Source organism: Xiphophorus couchianus, chromosome 22 (assembly GCF_001444195.1).
Source record: "Xiphophorus couchianus chromosome 22, X_couchianus-1.0, whole genome shotgun sequence".
NCBI classification, from domain to species: Eukaryota; Metazoa; Chordata; class Actinopteri; order Cyprinodontiformes; family Poeciliidae; genus Xiphophorus; species Xiphophorus couchianus.
In genome coordinates, this window is record NC_040249.1 from 2,343,034 (window position 1) to 2,364,420 (window position 21,387).

Genomic DNA, 21,387 nt, shown 5'->3' on the forward strand with positions numbered 1-21,387 from the left:
GGACTCAGACATCAAATGAAGCATTAGATCCCAGTTCAAATGTGGTAACAAAAACAAAAATGACCGTATGTCCAGACGCTGAGCAAAGTGGCCATTTGATAAACATTTGACCGTAGCTCAGTCCTTCAGCATCAAGACCTCCCTATGAAAAATCCTGAGCTATCTATTTTCTATGTTTTCAGATCTCTAGGAGTTCAGTCCGTTACTCAACTGCTCTAAGCCTTTTCTAAAGTAAAACTAAATGGAATCTGATGCCTGTAAAAAAAAAAATAAATTAATAAAAAGTAGATAAATACATAAACATCTGGTACTGGTCGCATTCCACACATCTGAGGTTTAACAACATATTTCAGCAAACAGCATAAAATTAGGGCCGGTGGGGTGTTTTGTCAAATCGCTTGTAGGAAAACAAATGAGACTGAATCATCTGGCAACTTCAAATCTCGACACTCGTAGCACAACCGTCATGTTGCGCAACTCTTGCGAAATGAGGGGAAAAGATGGCTTCTCGGGTGAAATGTTTGTTTTCTCTCTTCCCCGGCTGAAGCTGATCCATCACTGCCTGCTACCTGCCACCCGCAGACTGCGCTCGCAGCCTGGAATAAATGATCTTCCTCTTTAGTGAAAAATGCATTTGTCTAATTTTCCTCGCTTGGGAGGAAAGTTAGACAAATACAAGTAACTCGACTCACAAATTCCTCTGTTTCTGTCTCTCTCCGAGGGAACAACAATGTGTTAGCCATGTGTTAGGTTTTTACTCGGAACCCTACGGAGGACACAGTGAGCTAAATTTTGGCTATGATCATGTGATTTCTAAACCTTTGTCCATCGGGACACTGTTTTCTTTAGTGAGCAGACTAAGTCAAATCAGCAGAATGTTTGTTGCTCACATGGATAGTCCACTCTGCACTCCCAGAAAAAATGCAAACAAAGGGGACAATGGCAGGACAATCACTACATGCAGCCACTGGCATCTTTAAACATGAATGATTAAGCACTGTTTATTAAAAAATAAACGGCAGACAAATAGTGTTGGGGTGTTTACTGATTTGTTGGGGTTTATTTCAATTTGGTTGAATCTTGTAAGTGTCTAGTGTGCTGAGGGTGTCTGCAGACACATAATAGGCAGTCGTGGTCAGTATCTTAAGTACATACTTTGAGTATCTCTGCTTCACTTGACTTTCACTCCACTATATTTTCAAAGTCAAAAATTGACTCCACTACATTTGTAGGAAGCCTGTCATTACTCGTTCCTTTTAGGGATAGTTTTGCCATTCACCATTGCTGAAAGGTAATTGGTCACAATTACTTTGTGACCTTCTTGTCCTCCTCACAAGAAGGGGAACCAATCACAGCCACTGCTCATGTAACCTGACTCACAAATTTACACCTTGGATGGATTTGGAAGTACTTCATCCTCGCTCAGTGTGGTGAGCTCTCCAGTACAGGGCCAGTCTGGTCACATTATTTTTCAAATGTTTTTTTCAAGAAGTATAGACTTTTTGTAGCAGAGTGGTTCTACATGCAGAGTGGTTCTACATGCAGAGTGGTTCTACATGCCAGATTTCAGAGCGTTACAGCAGTTTAATGACATTGGGAAAATGCAGTACTTTCGAATACCCACGTATTTTCAAAAGTAACTAAGCTGCACTGTGCAACTTTTATTTAAATATGTATATATAAATATATATTTTTGCTTATTTTTCTAAGTTATCATTATGCCATGACATTATAACATAAGACATGGTCCTGCTGTCATCTGGAGAAATACACTGCTCCCTCAGACATAACCAATCAGATCCAGGAGGAGGGTCTGCCAACCAACCCGCCCCGACGGCGAGCGTTCATTTCTTCAGACAGAAATAGTAGCACTGGCAGGACACAGAGGAGGTTTTTTTCTCCTAGATCAGTTGTCTCAAAAAACATATTTTTTGTAAAAGTTACATAATGCATCACTGCCTCCAAGTGATATTTTTTTAAAATAACAATAGGATTTTTAACAACTCTTCTCACCCACATACGGTTAATACTGCCTTACTCGTGATGACTGATTTTATTTCAAAATATGCTTTTTAGTCAAAATTGCCGTAAGCATCCATCCAGTCCTTTTCTAACACCCTGGTCCCTAATGGGGTCGGGAGGAGTGCTGGTGTCTATCTCCAGCTAACGTTTCAGGCGAGAGGCGGGGTTACAGCCTGGACAGGTCGCCAGTCTGTCGCAGTATCCTAAACATGCTATTTAAAATAAAATCACTTTACCAAAAGTTAAAACTGTGTTGTTTCTGGAACTTAATGCCAGCTAATGTTGTATATAATGATAGTTGTCTTCTATACATTTAATGATAGTTAAAAAGACATTTTAAGAACAGATAATTAAACCGATAATATTTCAGTAAACTGCAGACAATGTGAGCTTCTGCTGGTGAACTGAACATACTACAGTAGAGATAATTATGGGCTTAACTTAAAATTGCATGCACTCTACCATGTCTACCATGTTGATTTTGTTGCAATCGTTTTGTTTTTCTAAGATGAAGTGATCTGTGATGAAATGAATTAAAATCATCTCCACAAGCATCATGAGGACGTGGACAGGCTTAGACAGACGTTGAGCTGAGCAGAACCTCAAAACAAAGTGATTAAAGTGGCAGCTGAAACTACGCATCAGATTGTGGCTTTATGTGTCACAATAAAAAAAAAATCCACTGACAAACACTAAAGAGAAACGATGATCAATATCTATATGCCAAACGAGCGCTAAGGTGTTGCTTAATTACTCCTGGATGAGAACACTTTACTGACTTCATCCAGCCACTGCACTGCTAATTGGAGGAGGGAAGGAGGAAGCGTCTAATTTTTCAGAGTTCACAAGGAAACCATTCTGCTGGTCAATGAACAGAACGAAGGGCCTTGAAATAGGCTCAAAACAACCATCCAGGGACTTATACAGACTGTATTCAGGTCCTGTGAATGGGAGTGATGGCGGAGTCACAGAAGAGGGACTGGTCTGCTCTACATTCATCCAGATGGATATAACTAATGATCCTGTAACGGTGAGCTGATTTTGTGCTGCCTGTCCAGTTCTCTTCCTCGCTCTCTTAACTTCCTCTGCAGGGAAGTTAACAAAGTCCAGACTGAATTAAAATTTAAAAAAAAAATTAAAATATTCAAACGGGGTCCCTTTTTTGCACTGAATGTTTGATTTTCAGCCTAGGAGAAAACAATAAAAACTCTGACCTAAGTCGCTTTTTAATCTGGAGTTCCTCAGGGCTCCTTGCTTGGCCCTGGAGTTTTTTGGAAAATAGATGTGAATTTCACATGGCGGAAAACGAAGTGACATCAGCAGAAGACATGTACAAAAGTGACAATCAAACAGAGTCTCAGATATTTCAGATTGTAAAAATCGACCCCGGGTTGTTACCTGCTCTCAGCAGCTGTTACTGCCTGAAAGACTTTTGCCCCAAGTAAAACCACTTTAAGTTCTGTCTTCTGAAGATGAAATACTGATTCCTCATAAGTGCTCTACACAGCCTCAAAACGTCCCCCCGTAACGGTCTTATTTTTAATTACTTACAACACTTCTTTATGAAACTTGCATCTCCAAAACACATTTATCCAGTTTTACATTTTTAGAAGCAGATTGTTATTAAAATATTTTTTCATTGTAGCGTCAGTGTTGATTAAATTGATTTTTTTTCTCAAGGTGAAATTGTAGAGTGTCTTAATTGTACGCCTTTCTCATGTATGTTTCATTTCAATGTTGATCTGAAAATAACCTTTGTTTAGTGAGAAAATTAGTTCAGATATAAAGCACTGCGCCTTATATTTATTGCAAACGATTGCGGAGCTCTTGTCATCTTTTCTCTGCATTTGGAATACAAAATATAGACACTGAACCTCTTTATGTAGCTTCAGTCAAAGACATTCAGGCCAGCCACCCTCAGCAGAGGATGGGATTTTAATCTGCGAAAGCTTGAGTAAACATTTATTTTGTAACTGTTATAAAGCATAGCCATCCACTCTGTCACCCAGCCCTGTGCCGCTCTTACTGTCAGCAAGCAGTGGAAATGTTAGGTATTGGTTTTCACTATCAGCAGCTAGCAGACGATATGTAATCAGCACCCAGCCACCATAATTCTTGAAACTTAGGATCGTGGAGTAGTCTGTGCACAGTGAAGGCTCTCCCCTGGTTTAATGCGACTTTAATTTCAGGCTGATCTGATAACAGCTAAGTTGAGTGAAAATGGATGATTTGCTTTTCCTGCTACTACATGTCTTAGCGAGCAAAGAGAAACAGCAGAGGTGCGCACTGCTGACTTTTAAAGGCACAAAGCAGAACAATCCTGGAAACGGCCTAAACTTCTCCTTTGTCTCACATTTTCAGTCACTAATTAAGTGGTTTGATATGCTCCACACTTTATTATAATCTATTTTATTTTTCTATATTTTTCAAAATAAGTTGACTAAAAACGTTGTCCTTATTGCAGCTCTATCTGGAATCAGTTTTATTATTTTTTTAACCCATTTTCACTCCACTTAGCCGTTATCAGATCAGTCTGAAATTAAAGTCACATTAAACCAGGAAGAGGGTCGTCTGTCCATGATCTCTTCTACAAGCTAGTAGAAATGTTAGAAAATGAAATAGTTTGGTGACTCTTGTCCATTGACTGACTGTGAATCTCGGCCATATTTGACTAAGCCGTGGCATTAACGCTTAAATCTAAGAGGAATTTGCCTCTGCCTTCATTGATCTTTGAATCCAGTCACGCGTCTGAAAACATGGAGGTTTCCTGTAACAGATAGGAATCAAACACTCTACCATGAGTCAGGAACTTCAAAACGAGAGACTTTGATCTGGCATCTGCAAGCATATCGGTCATTTTTCCACATGGAGACAAGCTGAGATAGTTGAAGGAGCAAAAACAACAATCTAGTTTTGAGAAATTATAGTCGGTTGCAGCTTGAGACAGACATTGTATCCAAAATACAATATGTCTTACATGAGTATCCAAACCAAACCTCCTCAATGTTTTCACATTAAACTCACAAACATAGATGTATTTTTTGGGATTTTATGTCATCATAAAATCCAAATAAAATCCACCTATCTGATTGAATGAATTAAACGTGTCCTTTCTTTTACTCCCATTAGTGAAAAGCGTGAGGCTTCTGCCTATCTGTGCCCCTCTGAAGTGGTTCAGGCTCACTTGGCTTCTATCTGAAGGGCCGTGCTTTGTCAACAGGTTGTTTCAAGTGGTCCAACTCGACACGTCAAGAGACTCTACGCTCAGAGAACTGGCTTCCATCCTGGAGAGCGTGTTTTTGTTGGCTGACCACAAAGCTAGAGAGGCGTGCGATCAAGAAACAAAAGTTAGGTGTGAATCTCTCCTTGTATTTCAGAGTTGGCAAAAGACAAGATCACGCTTGGCAGAATTACGCCCTCAGAAAGATCCACAAACTCAAATCACCTTTGCAAAGAAGCTGTTTGTTTAGTTTTGAATGTATGAAGATTGTGTGAAGATTTCCACCGGTTAAACTTTTTTACATTTTGTCATGTAACAAGAAACTTCAATGAATTTCACTGGGATTTATGTAATAGACAAACATACATAAAAAAGAAAAGGGAGCGGAAGATTGACAGACGGATTGGCGCAGCGTCTGCAGTGAAGCGGCCGCTGTACCGGTCTGTCGTGGTGAAGAGAAAGCTGAGTCAAAAAGCAAAGCTCTCAATTTACTGGTTGATCTACGTTCCTACCCTCATCGATGGTCATGAGCTTTGGGTCATGACCAAAAGAACAAGGTCACAGATCCAAGTGGACAAGTTTTCTTCGTAGAGTCTGGGCTCTCCCTTAGAGATAAGGAGAGAAGCTCAGTCATCCGGGAGACACTCAGAGTAGAGCCGCTGCTCCTTCACATCAAGAGGAACCAGTTGAGGTGGCTCGGGCATCTGGTCAGGATGCCTCCTGGACGCCTCCCTGGTGAGGTGTTCTGGGCACGTCCCACTGGGACGAGGCCCCGGGGAAGACCCAGGACACGCTGGAGGGACTATGTCTCTTGGCTGGCCTGAGAACGCCTCGGGATTCCCCCGGAAGAGCTGGAAGAAGTGGCTGGAGAGAGGGAAGTCTGGGCCTCCGTTCTTAGGTTGCTACCCCCACAATGCAACCCAAAGCAAAAGAAGATGGATGGATGGATGGATGGATGGAAGGGGTGGATGGATGGATGGATGGATGGACTGCATTTATATTTACTTTGCTCTGATGAAAAAAGAAATAAAATAATATCTATTCCAAATAATTCTGTCACCTATCAGTTTCTTAGCGACCCTTAGTGAACAAATTGCGTCATGAAAACCAAGGAATACAGCAGACAAGGCGGAGGATGCCTTGGAACCTCCAGACTGGGGCCAATAATCACCTTCCATCAGAGCGACACGCTTGCCACAGGTCACATGTCCTCAACGTTCTCTCTAGCCTCTCTAATTTATGAATGGCAGCCACTTTTTATGATCTCTCCATTTTTGTGCCTTTTAATCTATTTATTGCCTTACAATGTGACCAATTTTCACGAATTGGATGAGCTTTATGTCACCTCATATGTTTTTGACTAAGGTCATGCTATACATTTAACTTTAAAGAGATAATATGGAGCATTTTAACATCCATAATTCACCCCAAAACTTTAAAACACTGCCCAGTTGCTTAAAAGCTTTAATTACTGTACACACCCTAAAGAGAAGACCCATTAGGTATAAAGATGTAGAGTAGCTTGAAGCAGAATTAGAATTATGTCAGGACTTGTATGTTGTACTGGTCCTGACATAACAAAACATTGTTGTATTGCAATCATTCACAGTGTTGTGACGACTCCGTCCACTGAATTGGCCACTCTCTGTCTTCATCAATCCATCCCCAGTTTGCTGGACTCTGCAATTCTTATCCATGTTGTGCTGGCAGATCTACAGTAGAATAGATTAAATCATGTTCTGGAGTTACAACAGTCCTAAATATGAACTTGAACTATTAGGGGAAAAAGACCAAACAAAAAACAGCCTAAAAATGCAGAGTTGGTTGAGATATACCTGAAAAGTTTGTAGTTCTGCAGTTTTTTTCTTCAGAATACTTTTTGACTTTTTGATGCTCTTCATCCTACTTCTTTCATATCACAATTATGCACAGCCTTATGCATTGGTCTGTCGCACAAAATTATACTGAAACACATAGAAGCTTGTGTTCGGAACACTGTAAAAAGTGAGAAGCGGACTCTCAACATGGGCTGATTTCTGGGAAAAGAAAAACAAATTCTGGGGCAAAGACAAAAAAGTACTGTGAACGTTTCACAGGACTAGTTCACGACAGAAGACATGACCTGATATGAACGCGGGGGATCTAGCAATCATTAACTGTAGTCGAAGTCCAACGTTCTCTCAGAGATTCTTGCTTCAACTTGGGTTCAACATTTGTTCAGACTTTTTCTAGAAAAGCGAAAATGTGGGCAATGGCTGCAGACATTATTGGGAGAACTTCAACATAAAACAAAATGCTAATTGATAAAGTCGAGTGTGTATAAGCCTCCTTTTCTTTCCAATAAAGGAACTTAAACGTCTAAATAAAAGAGAAAATATGTTTACCTCCCTTTCTTTTAATAAGATGCTCGTTCTTCTCCACCAAGGGCATCGGCAGGCCTTTCACCCCCCTGTGTTACTTCTGAAATGAGGCCTTGGCTGAGAGGTGGGCAGACACACAAAGCGTCATTTAGCACCGAGTCATTTGTCACATCAAAGCATTCCATGATGCACGGAGGGAGTCTCCCTGTAATCTGCCGGGGCTGAAATGTACACTGGGAAGCAGCAGGACCAGCAGAGCCCCTGCTGTCAAATCCGCTCTGACCCTAAACTGCTTAATTGTTTGCAAAGTCATGTGTGAATAAAGGCTGATCTGAAATACAGCTTCCTGTCAAGAGCGTTTTGTCTCAAACACTCAAAGCCTGGTACACAACAGCATTGAATTCCTTACAAATACAATAATGATGCTTAACATCCCACAAAATGTAACTATATTGTTACTGTGTATTTTGGTTGTCTGTATTTAGGACAGATCTCGACCCCGTTAAAAAAAACGAAAAAAATAACGATATCAATGAAAATGTCTGAGCAGACATTCAAATGCTATATGTAATATACATTTAAATTTTTTTTTTTTTTTTCAGAGCAAATGCTCACATACCCATGACCCATGTCTTATCTGAGTTGGCTGATTTCAGGTTCTGTTGATACCTTTTTAAATCGCCTACCAGTCCAATAAACTGCTCTTTCTGAAGGCATTGCCGTTCAGTTTCACTTCAACAGCCTATTTTGATCAGTTTAAGTGGTGATAAATGCTAAAGTGTATTAATTTATTCCTTACATTAAGCCGCTTCTTGTTTTTTTTAAATAAAATTTTACAGAAAATTCAAAAAGTTCTTCAGCCCTTTTCTTCTCTTTAGATTGCTTGAATTTTCCCACTACTGTTAAAGCTGACATTATGTGCCTATATGTGTAAAGACTTTAGGAAATCGCAGGCTGTCTTACTGTGAGCTAACGTATTCACATGACTGCACATTTAGTTTTTAGTGCGATTATAAATAAAAACAGGAAACAGAAATCTAGCGTCTCATATGGTGCTTGTTACCTCAGGCAACCGATACACGGATAAGAAATCAATTTCCTGTTATTATGCCTGAATCTTCTTTTGAGATTAAATGAATCTGACTCATATTATATTTCACTCAGCAATCCTGGCCTCAGACATGCATCTTCTTTTGCTCTCCATTTACAAGGCTGTGGTTGTTGAGAGTGGCTGAGGGAAGTTCTGTGCTGTGTGTACGCGTGTGTGTGTGTGTGTGTGTGTGTGTGTGTGTTTGGAGAAACAGGAAGGAGTATTGATTTCTGATGGCTGGGGAGTGTTCCCTTTCCTCCCAATATGGGAAACAAAACCTCCCAGCATGCAGAATTATAAGGTTAATACCCACTTATTAATGAGACAGATTCAGGAAATGGAAGTCTCATCTTCGCTTAAAATGCTTAGATCAGCTATTCTATATCAACTAGCGTGTTGAATTTACTTGCGGTAGCAGACACAAAATAAAGTGCTTAACACAAAACATAGGGCTTTAATTCAATACTCAGAAACACAAATATATTTGTTTTAATACAATCTTCAACAGAAATTACATCTATTTGACAGGTAAGAAACACGTATCCATGCCATGAGCGTACTAAACTGCAGCATAGGGCCTCCAGACCAGCAGAGGGCACCAAAAAGACCTTGAATTTTCCCTCCACCCACTCCCAAAAAATAAAAAAGCTTTATAAATGAAAAGTAAATTAAAGTAAACGAATAAAGAATGACATTACTTTTAAACTTGTTTTAGATTAAAAATTTACTTTATCCTACATTTTTTTCAACACACTTGGGGGGTGGGGGGACTTCCTGTGTCTACACAGGTTGGACATGCTAAGACATAATAATAATAATAATAATAATAATAATAATAATAATAATAATAATAAAGTTTTTTGAGTGGCTGAGTCAAAGTCTGGCTTTAATTTTGATTGACGTTTTGTGGCATGACCAGTAAAGCTCTATCATTCTAAAACATCAAATTCCAATGTGGCTGAATTAAAAGAAAGTTGCAAAGAAGAGTGGATCAAACTCCCCCACTGTGATGTGGAAAACTTGTTTCCAGTTATTAGAAATGCTTTAACAGTTGTGCCACGGACTGCACAATAAACTTTAGGTTTTCACACAATGCTAGGTTTGATCGAATATTTTCCCTTTAATAAATAAAATCACATTTTTGATAACAGTTGGAGTAATGGGGCTGCAACCCATAAGGGTGGCCCCCAAACTCCCCCGGCCCCTTCTTTCCTGGCGCCACTGCCATCCAGGTAGGCGAAATGATGGGGAGACGCAGCGTCAAGTCAACTATGAAAAATCACACCGGAAGTAGGATGATCTTACTTAAAAAAAAAAAATACAACTTTTTTCCTGGTAGTTACAACATTCAAAGAAAAAACAAAACCCTATATATTCCGTCACTTATTGATAAATATATTTAATTATTTACAATATTTTTTTCTGCATGTCTAATGTTTCGTTAGTAGATAAGTGATAACTTGCAACATGTTCGGAAGCAATTTTATTTTGACGACAGAAACTCTGTGCAATTCTCCTCCCTTCACCAGCTGCCAGAGAAGCAGGTCAGTCAAACTATCGGTAACTATTGGCACTAGTTATCGGTGGGAATCCCTCTAAGAAGTCGGAATACTTTTGCCCTGCGTGGTAGCGGGATATACGCGGACACATGCCTGTCCTTTCTCCGTCCTGAGACTCGGAGATGACCGGCGCAGTAAAAGGTGCCGTGTTGTGATACAGCTAGCCGCTGCTGCTAGCGCGGCTAGCTACAACTATGGCTTGCTTTGCTGGTAAGATAATTAGCAAAGGCTGCTGCGCTCCGGCTGCTAGTTTGTAGCAGGCATCTCGCCATCTCCGTCACTAAGCTTAGCTGTGCTTGAAAAGCGTCGGATATCAATGTAAGGTGAGTGTTTACTGAGTGGTCCTGGAGCCTAAATGGTCCTGCTTAGCGGAATGCAGCGGCTCAGACTATTCCCTGGATTCAGAAACATTCCATTAAATATCATACATGTCTCCAGAATGTTTCCACGAATCCCAGTTTTGGATAGAGTCCGTCAGTGTAGCGTTCGTGGGCAAGTCGTGTAACTCGACTCGTTTTAGAGTGATGTCACTGCGTCTCTGTTTACTGCCTTGGTACATATATATTAACACTCCAAGTTTTTTTTTGGTGCGCCAGTGAATACTTAGCCCCCCCAACAGCGCTCTCAAACACATTCTTACACTTGAAGTGCTTTACGCTGCTGGTTGTCGAAAAGCTTGTGTATTGTGACACGTGCAATGTCATTCTCACTCCAAGCATCTTTGTAACTGGGAAGGAAACAGTTTCTTTAATTCACTTTGTGGGATTTGTAGAAGTCATCCAGATTACACCAAATTGCCTTGGCTCTAAAGCCCGACCCTTTTTTTTTTTTTTTCTTTTGCAGGAAGATCATCTGATGGAGACATGATATTCATACCCAATGGATTACTCATCATGCCGATTGAATTTATGGAGTTCTTTCCCTCTCAGGATCATTCCCACCTTTAAATCACACCTGGAATACCTCAGAGACACCATGTGCTTACATTTGGATTCATTCAGCAGTTTGTAGTTCTCACTCCCCGCTGCCGGACCTCAACCTTTTTTTTTTCTTCACGCCTTTCCAGTGGAACATTAAGTATGTGCCTATCCAGGTTGGACATGCTTGGAGACATGTAAACATTAGTGTGACTTTTATTTATTTTAAATTTTTGTTAAGGAAATCCAGGGGCTGTAAAACCTCATAGAAACTATCAGTTCCTATAGAATTATGGCCTCAGTGTGGAAGAGACTGCAACGTGTGGGGAAGCATGCCTCCAAATTCCAGTTTGTGGCTTCATATCAGGAGCTGATGGTAGAATGCACAAAGAAATGGTGAGTAATGACAGCGCTGGCACTGAAACACAATGAAAACTCTTTAAAGGAAAGCTGAGTTCACTTCTGGTGGCCATAACACACACACACCAACACCCGCGCCCACATATACACACACACACATGAGAACAATTTTCTTAGAGTGCAGACATATCTTTTGTTGGGAGGAGCCTGACCTTGTGAAATTGTTGTTTTTTTTTTTTTCCTGTTGAATTTAGTTGTGATTTCTCAGTCAGTCTGGGCACACACCAGTATGAAGATCTCACAACAAAACATTGAATATTAGTACTATTGTTTCATGATAATCCTTAAACTTAAATAATGAAAATATAGAACGCAATCTTTATTTGAAACAGTTATTCTGGCTCATGTGAAAGTGCTATACATGATAATTTAGCAGAAAAATAGAATAAATAGATTCTAAATTTGTCAATTTCTGAGTGTTTATTGCATGTATTAATCTTTATAGCAGTGGAATATCAAACTAATATGAGAGCTTTGTTATTCAATGTTCCCACCATATTTTTTTTGTTTGAACACTGATTTGGAGCTTGGAGTGGAGTAAGTTTTCTTATCAAAAGGGACTTTTCAAAGGTTTCTATGGCTCTACTGGCCTTGATTCAACATTAAATGGACAGGAAGAATGGGAAGACATGCAGCCACTTGTCCAAGGTCAGGAATGGGACCACTATGTTGAGGACTATAGAGTCTGTATATGGTTTGCTTGCTCTATCACTGAGCCATGTGGCATCAAAGGACACTTGGATATTGTGGCGGTAGCTGGACTTGGTGACTACTCTTCCACATCCTGAATGGAAGGTGCTTTGACACTAGATACTTTCTAGGAAATGATTAGGCCTGGGCGATAAACCGAAAACTAACAGGCACCAAAATTTATGACAGTGACCAACGTCATTTTACCTTTGTTGGTATTTTTGGTGTTTTAAAAAATATATATATATATATTTCTTTTTTTGGCTGTGTACAGGTAAGCTATGCTCATGTCCCTTTAAGATCCTTTGTGTTACTGTTCATTTATTGTTCTCAAGGTGAGCTGCTCCAGATATCATGATATTAATTTTAGGCCATATTGCCCAACCCTACAAAAGATTCATGTGTTAAAAAAATCTATTGGAGTATTCTATTGATTAGTCTGACAATCAATAGGCTAAAAAAATTGGCACATTTTGCAGATTTTTTGAGTTAGCCACTTAAGTGTTGTTGTTTTTTTTTTTTTACACACTATTAGAAATATATTTAAAGATGCAAATAAACGAATAATTCAGTCCTTTTAAAAAATGTAATACATTTCATTGCCTAAAATGAAATAATGTAGCATTTCCTTAGTGTATGGTTGATCATTTGTAGCAAAGGATGCATCTTCAGCTAAAAAAGCTACTGTCCACTAACCTGTTTATTTTTTTCAAATCATAATTGGATAGCAAAAGCAGCTTAATAGGAGTTTATTTTGCAGAATTTGAACCAAGTGAAGCTAATATTGCCACTTTAGGAGTTCTGGGTAGAGTGCATTTACAGACAAGGAAGTTGTTTTTAAATCTTAAAAACAAAATGTTGTGGCTTAATTATTGTCCTGACAGTGTTGCGTTCTTTCAACAAATGGCCATTTTTAGAGTTTGTATACTCTAGTTAATGATTAATCGACGTCTAAATTGGTTAACCATTATTTCAACAATTGATTAATCACGATTAAGTTAATTGTTTCAGCCCTGCTGTTTAGATGTCTACGACTCAGCTGTTTGGTGAGAGTTATGTAGTTTATACACATGAGGACTGAAAGTCAGTCCAGACAGGCAGAGATAACAGAGGGCAGAATGGGAGCTGCGTGTTACGGTTCCGCCTGCAGCCCCGTGTCCTGCAGTGAGGGAGAAGCCGGGGCTTGTAAAAGAAAGATGTAGCCTGCAGACACAGATTTTCAAGTGGGTTGCTGTAGGCGTGACTAACTCGGCTGCGCACAGCTTCGACCTGGGACAGATGTTAACGTGTTGGAGAATGGAATGAGAAAAATGTACATCTCTTACCAGAGCAAAGGGTGGGTGGCCCCCAGTACGTAATCAGCACTACATGTTGTTGCTGTGAGATCTAAGAAGTGTTTTTTTTAGTTTTTTGTGATTGTGTGCATTCTGAACGTTGTTTTCGTCTAATAATTTTCTAACTGTAACAATGAAGTATAATGATTTTATGCAGCTGTTCTTGACTACTTTTTAAAACATAAACTCCAATTAATGATGTAAAAAAAAAGTGCGTCCTTATTTTTGGAATTGATAGTTTTACTATTTTCCCCACTGCCTGTTCAATGAAAATGTCAATAAATACCAATACATTTGAACGTACTGCGTGCATTTTAGAGATACAAATCACACTTCTTTATGTGTCTGCTGTTCTAAAGAAGCGCATTAAGAATGGGAATGTTTTTCAAGAGCAGTTTTTGTGTTTGTGGGACTGTAGCTGCTGTGACACACAGGCTGCGTTTCCATTACAAATGTGTGCACTTCAGCTTTAGTAGTTCTTAAATCCTGAAAAATAGCACAACCCTTTAATTTCTGGAGTCAAAAACTGGGGGGGAAAAAAAAAAAATATTCCGGTTTGTAAAAGTCCAATCGCGTCCAGCCTTCATATTAGGGGTGTGTGATATGGACTTAGAATTTATCCTATTGTTTGTTTTTTTTAATTTGCCACCAATAAATGAAATTTATTATGACAATGATAAATCTAAATTCTTATCATGAAAAAGTTTTCACAATAAATTCTCAACAATATTAGACTCTAGTTCATACACTGAAAAACTAATTAGATTGTGTGAAGAATTGTAGAGAACACCTGACATGATGAGTAAAAGAGAAGCGTTTATAATTGGGAATGCTCCAGGTGACAGCCACTTGTCACCCGAAGCCATATGAGTTTAGCTTGTGCTCGGATGAATAGAGCCGTTCAGCAGGACTAATTCAGTTAGTCCTTGAGTTTTTATAGATACTTAAAGTTAATACCTGCTTGAGCAAGGTTGATTATGTTCATTGTGGTAATGCAGCAGAGTCAGAGAGTGGGTTCGTCTTTTGCAGGGATAATTACGTGGAAAGAGTCGTGTCACAGCAGAAGCCTGCATTGTTGCCAAGTATTCATTTCCTTTCATACCTGTCATTTATCGATAACGTTTTTATGAGGGATTAATCAGGTTGGCTAATAAGTTGTTTCACTGCAAGTTTCAGGTCATTTATCTGGAAACTATGATTATTTTAGTTTTTTGTAGTTTTTTTGTAGTTTTGCTTCATGCTGCTAATGAAATAAAACTTTCTGTGGGAATTCCTGCCATATTTAGTTTTGAAGAAGAAACTTTTGTTTATCTCTGTTCTCTGTACCCTGCTTTAGTCTGATCAGATTCACAGTTCTTTGTTTGCCTCTGAAATTAAGTGCCCTTAGTGTTCAACCACCACCTGCAATAAGTTGGATTCTAAAATGTTAGTAAAAGAAATAAAGAAGCAGAGGATTACATTGAGGAGTGACAATTTGTGTTTTTAACTAGCCACTGTTATGCCAAGTGTCCATATGTGCACTTGGCACCAGGACACCCTAGGCCGCAGTTCGATGATCGACTTTGTCATCGTTTCATCGGATCTGCGGCCGTATGTCTTGGACACTCGGGTGAAGAGAGGTGCGGAGCTGTCCACTGACCACTACCTGGTGGTGAGTTGGCTCCGGTGGTGGGGGCGAAAGCCGGTCAGACCTGGCAGGCCCAAACGTGTTGTGAGGGTCTGCTGGGAACGTCTGGCGGAATCCCCTGTGAGACGGAGCTTTAACTCCCATCTCCGGCAAAACTTCGAACACGTCCCGGGGGAGGTGGAGGACATGGAGTCTGAGTGGACCGTGTTCCGTGCCTCCATTGTCGAGGCGGCCGATCGGAGCTGTGGCCGCAAGGTTGTCGGTGCCTGTCGCGGCGGCAACCCTCGAACCCGTTGGTGGACACCTTCGGTGAGGGATGCCGTCAGGCTGAAGAAGGAGTCCTATCGAGCCTTTTTGGCCTGTGGGACTCCGGAAGCAGCTGATGGGTACCGGCGGGCGAAGCGGCGTGCGGCTCGGGCGGTTGCTGAGGCAAAAACTCGGGTGTGGGAGGAGTTTGGAGAGGCCATGGAGAAAGACTTCCGCACGGCTTCGAGGCGATTCTGGTCCACCATCCGGCGTCTCAGGGGGGGGAAGCGGTGCAGCACCAACACTGTTTATAGTGGGGATGGTGTGCTGCTGACCTCTACTCGGGACGTTGTGGGCCGGTGGGCAGAGTACTTCGAAGACCTCCTCAATCCCACCAACATGCCTTCCACTGAGGAAGCGGAGCCTGGGGACTCTGGGTTGGGCTCTCCAATCTCTGGGGGCGAGGTCGCCGAGGTGGTTAAAAAGCTCCTCGGTGGCAGGGCCCCGGGGGTGGATGAGATCCGCCCGGAGTTCCTTAAGGCTCTGGATGTTGTAGGGTTGTGTTGGTTGACGCGACTCTGCAATATCGCATGGACATCGGGGGCAGTTCCCCTGGATTGGCAGACTGGGGTGGTGGTCCCCCTGTTCAAAAGGGGGACCGGAGGGTGTGCTCCAATTATAGAGGGGTCACACTCTTAAGCCTCCCTGGCAAGGTCTATTCAGGGGTCCTGGAGAGGAGGGTCCGTCGGATAGTCGAACCTCGGATTCAGGAAGAGCAGTGTGGTTTTCGTCCTGGTCGTGGAACACTGGACCAGCTCTACACCCTCAGCAGGGTCCTGGAGGGTGCATGGGAGTTCGCCCAACCAGTCTACATGTGTTTTGTGGACTTGGAGAAGGCGTTCGACCGCGTCCCTCGGGGAGCCCTGTGGGGGGTTCTCCGGGAGTATGGGGCACCGGGCCCTTTGATACGGGCTGTCAGGTCCCTGTATGACCGGTGTCAGAGTCTGGTCCGCATTGCCGGCAGTAAGTCGGGCTCGTTTCCGGTGAGAGTTGGACTCCGCCAGGGCTGCCCTTTGTCACCGATTCTGTTCATCACTTTCATGGACAGAATTTCTAGGCGCAGCCAAGGTGTTGAGGGGATCCGATTTGGTGGCCTTAGGATCTCATCTCTGCTTTTCGCAGACGATGTGGTCCTTTTGGCTTCATCAGATCGTGATCTGCAGCTCTCGCTGGATCGGTTCGCAGCCGAGTGTGAAGCGGCCGGGATGGGGATCAGTGCCTCCAAATCCGAGGCCATGGTCTTGAGCCGGAAAAGGGTAGAGTGCCTTCTCCGGGTCAGGGGGGGTGTCCTGCCCCAAGTGGAGGAGTTTAAGTATCTCGGGATCTTGTTCACGAATGGGGGAAGAAGGGAGCGGGAGATCGACAGGCGGATTGGCGCAGCGTCTGCTGTCAAGCGGGCGCTGTACCGGTCCGTCGTGGTGAAGAGAGAGCTGAGCCAAAAAGCGAAGCTCTCGATTTACCGGTCGATCTACGTTCCCACCCTCATCTATGGTCATGAGCTTTGGGTCATGACCGAAAGAACGAGATCGCGGATACAAGCGGCCGAAATGGGTTTTCTCCGTAGGGTGGCTGGGCTCTCCCTTAGAGATAGGGTGAGAAGCTCAGTCATCCGGGAGGGACTCAGAGTAGAGCCGCTGCTCCTTCACATCGAGAGGAGCCAGTTGAGGTGGCTTGGGCATCTGGTCAGGATGCCTCCTGGACGCCTCCCTGGTGAGGTGTTCCGGGCACGTCCCACCGGGAGGAGGCCCCGGGGAAGACCCAGGACACGCTGGAGGGACTATGTCTCTCTGCTGGCCTGGGAACGCCTCGGGATTCCCCCGGAGGAGCTGGAAGAAGTGGCTGGGGAGAGGGAAGTCTGGGCCTCCCTTCTGAAGCTGCTACCCCCGCGACCCGACCTCGGATAAGCGGAAGAAGATGGATGGATGGATGGAACTAGCCACTGTTGCTGGTTGAATAAAATTTTGTACCAAAAACTCAAAACTAGCTTGACCATTGTCTTCCTGTGCAATTCCATTCGATTCTCATCATCGATGGCAAATCAATGGCTTTCTCCATTGATTTGGATTTCTTCGGTTGAATTTCTTATCGGCGAACAGACGGAAATTTTTTAGAATTGAAGTCTGCATATAGTTTTAACAATGGCAACAGAGAAAGTGAATGAAGCTGTTCAGTCTATGCTGGCCACACTTCTAAATATTGAATTAACATTAACAATGGTACTTTTCTATAGTGGAGAACTATTGTTTACAAAGCAGGCAATTTCCAGTAAGCTTTTTTTAGCTAACCGGAAATTGCGGTAACATTTGTTGCTAATAGACAAATGTTAGCTGTTGGGCAACATTTAAAACTTTGCGTCCACGCCTCCAGCAAGAAATAAATTTTAAAAAGCCAAGGGACCAGACCCTCTGTACGAAGCAAAGCGTAGAACAAGGGGCTGATTTTTACCTCGCTAACTCAAAACCTTTGCGAGACACTTTTTTTTTTTTTTTGGGTGTGTAAGTTTTTTTTTGTTTTTTTTTACCCCTCCAGGGGTCTTTTGTGGGCTCTAATGTCCCTTATATGATAGTAGGCTGACAGGAAACAGGGAAGTAGAAGGGGGAAGACATGCGGCAAATGTCGTCTGGTCTGGGAGTCGAACCCGCGACGGCCGTGTCGAGGACTGAAGGCCTCCAAATACGGGTCGCGCTAACCGCTATGCCACCACGGCACGCCCGGGTGTGTAAGTTTGAAACAAGCTGTATTTGTACCAAATCACTGTGTTCTGTCGGTAAAATAAAATAAAAAACCAAGCCCATTTGCTAATTGATATATCCTTTGATTATCCATTCTTAATACTGTAAAAAAGACATACTTGAAATACTCGAAATATAATTTATGTTCATCCCTCGGCACTTTTTGCAGACGTTTAGTGGTTTTTCCACAAACCACTGACAAACTACGGCATTACCAGAGTAATGCTGTATTTCAATACAGTCTCTCTTCTGCAGTGTGACAGCAGCTCGGGTGCATTGCTGCCCCCAACAAGTTTTAGGAACTGAATGCTACAAATCTGTTCAAATTGCAAATTGGCCTCTTTGCCTTCTGGGTTCATGAAATTTACTTGCATTTAAATGCTAATTTCTACCCCTCAATAAATAAAATTTTTAATGATAACTTGGGCATTTTCTTTAGGAGTCTTACAGTTGATGGTTTTCTGTGATTGATTTTAGTCTCTTTCTGGTTGCATGCAGTTATGTGAATAAATCAAATGCACTTTGAGGATTATTCTATTTTCTCTTGGCAGTGATCGCATGGAGAGGGCCTGTCATTGAATAATCAAAACATTTTTAAAAATATGAATGTTTTGTTACTTTTACAAGACTTTCAACAGTTAAATTTTTGTCAGCCAACTTATAGACATCATATTATATCATTTTAAAATGCAAAGAGTGGATTTTTGGGCTTTGTGCAACGTTCAACTTCAGTTTGATGACATCTAATTAAAATCCCTAATTTATGTAGTAAATATTCTCTAACTGTCTCTGGTAAAGAACTGTGAAGAGAAAGAGGTTCTCATAAGCTCCATTATAATTTCAGAGCCAGTAAAAATGGAGACATTCTTAACGTGCGGTGTTATATTTCAACATTTGAGGTTTCTTTGGATGCTCTTAGCAAAACGCTGAATCTCTACCTGCTCCTTTATTTTTTTCCCCCTATGTTGCAAAATCCGAATGTGTGCGCATAGTAAATTCCTTAGTTTCCTCATACCACTGGATGACTTATTGTTTCGTTGGAGGTTACCAGCGACCGTCAGGCTTTGACATGTTACGTTCTGTTGAGCATGTGTTCGCCTTGGCAGGCGTTCATAGGATCGTCTGCCAGATAATTTTCTCCCTGCCAAACGCTCGACGTGGCTCTTTATTTTACTCAAATCTGACGGCCTTGACGGATTCTTCAGCACAGGTTTTTTGGCACCAGCAGATGGTAACCTTGCCAGGTGATAGCACAGAGTTGAGGTTTTTGGTTGTGAAGGAATTTTGGATGAAACTTTTGACACTGCATTTGAGTCTTTTTAGACTTTGGAGCAACAACAAATCTGGTGTCCTGTGACAATTGTGACCTCTGCAGTATTAGTCATCCACAGTGCTGTTAGCTAGCTGGTTCCAGGATCAATTGTTTTCCAGTATGCAATACTTTATATATTTTTAGGGATGAATGATGTCTCGGCACTAACATCAGTATCGGTCGATGTCAGAAATGTAACATTTTGTATCGGCCGATATTGGTAATATTTTTAAAAATAAATAAAATACATTAGTTATTTTATGTGAATAAATTATTAAACCATATTTCTTATATTTTAAAGTCAATCTAATTATTTGAGTAAAACCCGCAACTTGTTTTCGACCTTTTTCCAAGTTATTGGACATCTTTTCTCTGACCCTTATGCACATTGGATCAGCCAGAGGATTAAAGCCACTTGGATGTGAAGTGCAGATCAACTCAGGACATTCGATACTATGAAACCTAGATCTGGATGATTTTTTTTTTTTTTGTGGCGCTAGTGGCTTGTATTTTTTGCGACAGTAGACAGACAGGAAAGAGGGCGAGAAGAGGGGGGGAAGACATGCGGCAAAGGTTGCCGGGACCGGGAGTCGAACCCGCAACGTCCGCGTAGGGCGTGCTAAACCCCTGCGCCACCACAGCAGCCCCGATCTGGATGATAATTTGAACACCAACCAGACCAACCCCTCATGGTTTTGGCTCTTCCTACCACAGTGTCCTTCCCCCAAATTCATAAACTACCCAGCAATTGTAAAAGAGCTCTCCATGGACTTTTAATTGCCTTTGTAGTCAAAGGCAATTAAAAGCAATCTAAAGCCAAGTGACAGTTGTGTTTTAGCATGGGGTGCACTGATCCACTTTTTCCACTTCTTATACCAATATCTGAGGTTTAGTATTAGTATTCAGCACAGAAAAACAGTGCTGAATTAACTTAAATGTTCATTTAAAAACAAAAAACAACAACAATGCAGACATAAATGTACTGAATTACAAATTTATTTGCCAACTCTGCACCAGTGCAGCCCATTTAAAGACACCAATAGCTTCACAAGCTTGGCCAAACATGTAAAAAAAACAACAACATAACTTTAATTTGTTCAGTACAGTGCACTTAAAAGTACAATAGTCAATGTAAAATAAATATTTAAAAGACAGAAACTGTCAAAAATAATAGGTCGACTACCTTGTTCAAACATGCAAAAAAAAAATAAAGTAAAAGGCCACTAACCTTTCAAATGGTTCAGAAAGTGCAATTAAGTATTCTACACATAATAAAGCATAATGTCACTCAGAACAAAAAGCATGGAATTGAACTGAAAGTCTTAAATTCAGAAATCTAAAATTAGGATCTTATATTTTATTTAATGACTTCAAGACATTTTAAGTTGGCCTTAAATGCATTAATTGGAGCTCTTAAATTTTGTCGTGGTAGGACTATTTAATCTCATATTCCATGGAGGTTTTTTTGCAGGACTTTTCTGTCAGGTAAGACTTTGAATTGTACTTAGACATCTTCATTCACTGCATTCTGCTGTTAATGCTAGCTAGCTTAGCTAGCTGTCATTTTATCAACAGTTGACTGGACAATGTTCGTCTTTGCCATTTGCTCGCTTCTGTTGCCAACTTATACAATGCTGTTTACATTCTGTGCAAAAAAAGCTTGGCACTGTGAGGGTTAAGGCTGTAGAGAGCCATACATACAGCACAAAGCTGATGCCAAGAGCCACAAAAAGACCCAGAATTTTTACAGCTTTGATCCCCTGAAAAGAAAAAACATTTTTTGTAAACTTTTGTTGTG

The 21,387-nt window shown here is 41.3% G+C and overlaps 1 protein-coding gene across 7 annotated transcripts in view; it reads left to right on the forward strand.

Moving 5' to 3' along the window:
* Positions 1–10,145: 10,145 nt before the first annotated feature.
* Positions 10,146–21,387, forward strand: part of ehbp1 (EH domain binding protein 1) — a 164,448-nt gene continuing 153,206 nt past the window's right edge. For 6 of the 7 annotated variants that reach the window (XM_028006481.1, XM_028006484.1, XM_028006483.1 and 3 more), the window contains exons 1-2: positions 10,200–10,574; positions 11,095–11,564. In XM_028006481.1, coding sequence (XP_027862282.1) covers positions 11,461–11,564 — 104 coding nt within the window. In that variant the 5' untranslated portion in view covers positions 10,200–10,574; positions 11,095–11,460. Of the gene's footprint in view, positions 10,575–11,094; positions 11,565–21,387 lie in introns of all 7 variants that reach the window. The other variant, XM_028006482.1, reaches the window with a different exon arrangement.